Source organism: Medicago sativa, chromosome 5, assembly GCF_051527215.1.
Source record: "Medicago sativa cultivar Bolivia chromosome 5, Bolivia_mono, whole genome shotgun sequence".
NCBI classification, from domain to species: domain Eukaryota; kingdom Viridiplantae; phylum Streptophyta; class Magnoliopsida; order Fabales; family Fabaceae; genus Medicago; species Medicago sativa.
Genome location: NC_140753.1, coordinates 18,927,704 through 18,933,513, shown reverse-complemented (window position 1 = coordinate 18,933,513; position 5,810 = coordinate 18,927,704). Strand labels below are relative to the sequence as shown.

Genomic DNA, 5,810 nt, shown 5'->3' with positions numbered 1-5,810 from the left:
CAACAGCAGAGTTTCCGTTAAAGAGGGGTTTGCGCCAAGGAGACCCTCTCTCGCCGTTTCTTTTTTTGATGGCCGCAGAGGGCCTGAATGTTATGATGAAATCGATGGTGGACAATCATTTATTTACAGGCTATGGGGTGGGTAGCGCAAACTCCACTGTGGTATCCCATCTTCAATTTGTTGACGACACGCTATTATTAGGTGTCAAGAGTTGGGCCAATGTTCGAGCCTTGCGGGCGGTTTTGACATTGTTTGCAGATATGTCTGGGTTAAAAGTTAATTTTCAGAAAAGCTTATTGGTGGGAATTAATATTTCGGATTCATGGTTGAATGAGGCAGCATCTATATTAAATTGTAAGGTTGGCAAAATTCCGTTTATGTATTTGGGTCTTCTGATAGGCGGTGATCCTAAGAGACTAGCATTCTGGGAATCTCTGTTGAATACCATTAAATCTAGATTGCGGTGTTGGCAAAGTCGCTTCCTCTCTTTCGGAGGCCGTTTGGTTCTGCTCAAGTCCATCCTGTCCTCATTTCCTGTCTATGCTCTTTCCTTTTTCAAAGCTCCGTCAGGTATAATCTCTTCCATTGAATCTATTTTTAAAAATTTCTTTTGGGGAGGGAGTGAGGATAACAGGAAAATTTCCTGGATTGCTTGGAGCTCGATATGTTTACGAAAGGAGAATGGGGGTTTGGGGGTGAGACAGATGAATGAGTTTAATCTTGCTTTGTTAGGAAAGTGGTGTTGGAGGATGTTAGTGGATAGAGGAGGGTTGTGGTTCAGGGTATTGGTGGCGAGATATGGAGAGGAGGCTGGGCGGTTGGAGGTTGGGGGCCGGAGTGTATCTACTTGGTGGAGGGAGATAGCGAAGATTAGGGACGGAGTAGAGAGTGAAGAGGGAGGATGGTTCGCTGCTAATGTGTATAGGAAAGTGGGGAACGGTTCATCTACTTTATTTTGGCTTGACAGGTGGTTAGGTGATGTTCCGTTATGTAGGCGGTTTAGTCGTTTATTTGATTTATCGTTGAATAAATTGATTACAGTCGTTGAGGTGTTCTCGCTAGGTTGGGCGGTAGGGGGAGAAGCGTGGAGTTGGAGGCGAAGGTTCTGGGAGTGGGAGGACGAGTTGTTAGGGGAGTGTCGCCTTTTACTTAACAATATTGTTTTGCAGTCTGATGTTACTGACAGGTGGCAGTGGCTCCCTGACATTGCGGGGGGTATACTGTGAGTGGAGCTTACCAAATTCTATCTACTAAGGAAGCTACTCTAAATGATGAAACGATAGATCTTGTTTGGCATAAGCAGGTACTTTTGAAGGTTTCTATTCTAGCTTGGAGGTTGTTGCGGGACAGATTGCCAACAAAACAGAATTTATTGAGGCGGGGTATTATACAACCTGCGGATATTAATTGTGTGGCGGGGTGTGGGAACATCGAATCATTGGTACATATGTTCATTCATTGTGATATTTTTGGGGCTTTATGGCAACATGTAAGGAATTGGCTTGGTATTTCAGGAGCTGATCCATTTCATATCCATGCTCATTTCATTCAGTTTACTAATGCTTTAGGAACTTCAAGGTCCCGACGGTCTTTTATGCAGCTTTTGTGGCTATTGTGTGTGTGGACATTATGGGACGAAAGAAACAACAGGTTATTCAATAATGTTCACACTACACTGACATACTTGATTGATAAGGTTAAATATACGTCTTTGTGGTGGCTAAAAGCTACTAATGCTAGTTTTGTTTATGGTTCTCAAAGTTGGTGGTCGGACCCGTTACGTTGTTTGGGTATCGACTGATTTATATTTTTGTTTCTTGTATTCAGACAGATTGTTATTTTGGGATGATCTCTTGTGTACACCTTGTGCTTAAGGGGATTCATCGCCATTGTTAATATATATTTCATTTTTGCTTCTTAAAAAAAAAAGACCTATAACTATGTTTAATTTCTTAATACTTGATCTTCTAGTCATAAGTGATATATACTAATATTTACGGTTTGTCAAAAAAAAAAAAAAAGTAATGCTTAAGTTATAACGTTTTATATGGTGATTAAATATGTTTTCTTTGAAGGTGTTATTAGATCGGATTAAGCTTCATTGTGCTTTTATGTTTCATTTTCATTCATGATGGTATAATCAATCATTCTATTTGTATTGGTTAGGCGGCTATGTAAAGATGATCTTTGGCTTTGGCATTCGCTTTACTTTTCCTTGTTTTTGTAATTGATTTTGATCCCTATTAGACATATTTTGTTCTTCTAAAAGTTTGTAATATAAATCTCTTTTGCCTTCTTAAAAAAACCGCATAAATTACATGAATCAAATACCTAAACACAATTTAACACATCAATATAGTACAGTTAACATAGAAACAACATATGATCATTTTTGGTGGACACAACATATGATCGGATAATAATTAACAAACATAAACACACATAGAATCCAATTAAACAAGACATCATGAAAAAAAAATTGTGATCATATACAACATATAGCCTATGGCCCCATAACATTCTCACCTTGAGGAGCTATTGTAGAACTATGCGAAGAAGATCCAAAAACAAAATCATTATTGAAGTCGAAAAACATCTTCACTTTATTCATCAAATCATTATTCTGATAAATCAACTCAGTAGATCCAAGCTCCAAAACACCGTCAGCCGATGGTATACACGCCAGCGTCTGTATACCATGTTCTTGACCTTGTCTCGCCCTCTCACAAGCTGAGAGGGCGAGATTTTCAGCTCCAGTTAACCACACCGGAGCTGAATTATAATAAGCTTGTCCAGGCAGTCCAGTTCCGTTAACAAAAGACTGCGTCATAGAAACTAAAAAGAACCACTCTGTATCAGTAACTTCTTCATCAACAGGAGATTCTTCTGTAACTGGATTACCGGAGATTAATGAATTAAGTTCTCTGAGAACTTTTCTCCGGTGTTCTTGTTCAGCAGGTGAAGTAACATTTGATATGGCTTTTGTTTTGTCTTCTTCGCCTTTATAGTAACCGTCACCCCAACCGAGTAAGGAGGAGCCTGAATAGTCATAAGAAGGTTGCCAGAAAATAGAGTAGGTCCAGATTTCTTTTGTGCCTTCGAGTAAAGCTTGAAGTCTTTGCTGGAGTGTGCCTTGGTTGAATCTGGTGGCTGTTTGTGGTGGATGTGACGGTAGCGCTGGTGGCCTTAAGGTGGATAAGGTCCCCATTACTTAAGAGTTGTCGTTGCTTCAGAGAAATGAAATGGAAATTGATTTTTTGAATATTAAACAAGACCAGCTCACGCAGAGAGAGAGAGAGGAGGGGACAAATGGGAAAGGATTATTTAGGGTTTGAAATGAATTTTAGTGCATTTAGGTTGAATTTAAAGGCTTTTATGAGGTTGAAATTAAATATTTGCAATATTTTAAAATTAATTATTATTGACTTGGTCATTATTTATTGTAGGTGTTTACCTCCACGTTTTTTGTCTCTTCTTCCTAATTTAACGTTATGTTATTGCATATAATAATTGGTAGATTACGTTAATAAAAAAAATTGGTAGATCACGTGGTCAATCACTCAATCCTAATGACTGGTTTTTACGGTTTTTGCTAGATATGGAGTATACTGCAATGTTTACATATAAGGATTGCATATAAAAAGATGATGAAGGTTCTCAAGCTATACGAAGGTTAACGTGTGACTAGTGACTACTTGCTCATTTTCAGCAAATTTTGTTTCTCATATATATCAATTATTGTAGTTCTTGATTTTTGTGAATAGGCAGAAACTTCTCACAATTTGTAACACCTTGTTCATTTTAGTCTTTGCGTCAAGTTTTTTTAATAGAGGGTCTAAGGTGGATGTTATGTGATATCTCCATGTGGACAACCATTATTGCTACGTCACAATTACTATTTTGCTAGTGGAAACACAATACGATTATCAAACAAACAATGGGTGGCAGTGGCACGGTGTCGCAGAGTGAGAGGTCATAGTCGTCCCATATTATATTTAAAGAAGCCGATTAATCTTGCACTAAAAAAACAAGAGAAGACAATTAATCATTTTTGTTGCTTTCTTTACACACAAGACACTCCTAAGCCAAAAGGGAGTTGCACGTGATTCATATTTTGCTACCCTCTTCTTTCCAATTTTTAATATTATTTTGCTGACCTCTTCTAATCCATCCACCGTCCTTCGTCCTTAGTTTATCATTTTTAGACTCGTGTGTAATTAACATAAAAAATTCAAAGTGTTTTCAACTTGGTGTTGTCAATATTGAATGTAGTGTCTTCCTTGGTTAGATTACAACTTTCATTCAATCGTATTGAATGCGTTATGTAACAGACACTCGAAATTTGGTTTGGTGATTAGTAAATTGTTTTTTCTTTTGACGAAAATAGTAAATTGTTGATAAGAATTAATTTAAAGTTAAATAGTAGTAATTTTTATAGTATGATCTATCTCAATTATATTGTTAATACTAATGTTGTGACATAGTCAAAAGCAAAGGATAATAAGCGTTAAAGCTAAATTGAAAAGAAACAAGTTTGTAAGCGACCTGTGAAAATAAAGTTAACCAATCCACCAGAGATTTAGGAAACTCTCTCAAATTTTATTCAATGAAAAGATATCTCTAACTATAACCGAAGTGTTTAAATACTAAGGTAACTCTAATGGGTCGAAAATCCAAAACAAAACAAAAAAATTAAAATTGGACAGAAATAATAAAATTGGTGCGCATACTCAAAACCAAATCATTATAAATATAAACATTACATACATTTACGTTAAAAGTACTTAGCAATTTGATAAAAAAAACTTGTGTTACATTGTTTAATTTCAATTGTATAAGTAACATTTATGTTACATTTTTTTAATTAATCGAATGTATTATTCCTTACTCCCTCCGGTCTCAAATATAAGAAAATATTCCTTTTTTAGATTCATTGAGTAGTTAATGTATGTGGTCTACATTGTAAAACAGATACATTAATTATTCAATGAACTTAAAAAACGAATCTTTTCTTATATTTGAGACCGGAGGGAGTATATATTTTGGGGACACTGAACATAACAATATTTATATCAGACTCATGTTATCGCACATGTATTTACCTAGTATACTATCAAACACAAAATCAAATTTTGTTTTACTGTGGAAAAATATAATTTTGCTCTAAATATCCTTTTGTCAACTTCAAACCAGAATGGATAGACGTATTCACAGTCTTGTGTCTTTTGATTAACAAGCCTTAGTTCTCCATACTTGGTAGGAGAATAAAAGTGTTGAGTAGTTTACTATTTATAGCATTTTCATTATAGTTCTTTTTGTTGTCCTATTGTAGAGTCTCCTTTTCGTGAGTTCCATAGTTTGCTTTTTGTTGATATACATAGGGCTTGTATGCCAAAAGTATTGGTTTAGTTTCGATCTCTTTTTTCTTTGGACTTGTGCCATATTTTGCGGCAAAAAAATGTAGTAATTTTATGAGAAATCGTTTTCCCCTCTCATGCCTCTAGCAACTGAAGGGAAAATGAAATTGCATGTTGGCAAAAAAAGGAGTTGGAAATATGTAAAGGAGATTTTCGAATCCCAACGTGTAAAAATGTCTTTTTTGTTGTTCCGATTCTAATCCAAACCATGTAAATGATCGGAAAATGAATATGCATGTTGGCAAAAGAGGACTGGGAAATATGTAAAGCAGATGTTTGGATTCAAAAATCCGGACGTGTAAAAATGATCTTTTTATTGTTCGGATTCTAGAATCCAAATCTGTAAAAATCATTAAAAAAACAGCATGGGTGTTACCCAATAATGTTTGAATG

General features: G+C 35.9%; 1 protein-coding gene across 1 annotated transcript; it reads right to left on the bottom strand.

Moving 5' to 3' along the window:
• Positions 1-2,332: 2,332 nt before the first annotated feature.
• Positions 2,333-3,333, bottom strand: LOC146920775 (transcription factor MYC2-like). The gene has a single exon (XM_085714218.1). It carries the CDS (start codon positions 3,206-3,208, stop codon positions 2,504-2,506), a length of 705 nt encoding a protein of 234 aa, XP_085570344.1. The 5' UTR covers positions 3,209-3,333; the 3' UTR covers positions 2,333-2,503.
• Positions 3,334-5,810: the final 2,477 nt, after the last annotated feature.

Excerpts from the sequence above, each read along its gene's own strand:
- LOC146920775 (XM_085714218.1), bottom strand. The coding sequence starts at position 3,208 with ATGGGGACCTTATCCACCTTAAGGCCACCAGCGCTACCGTCACATCCA.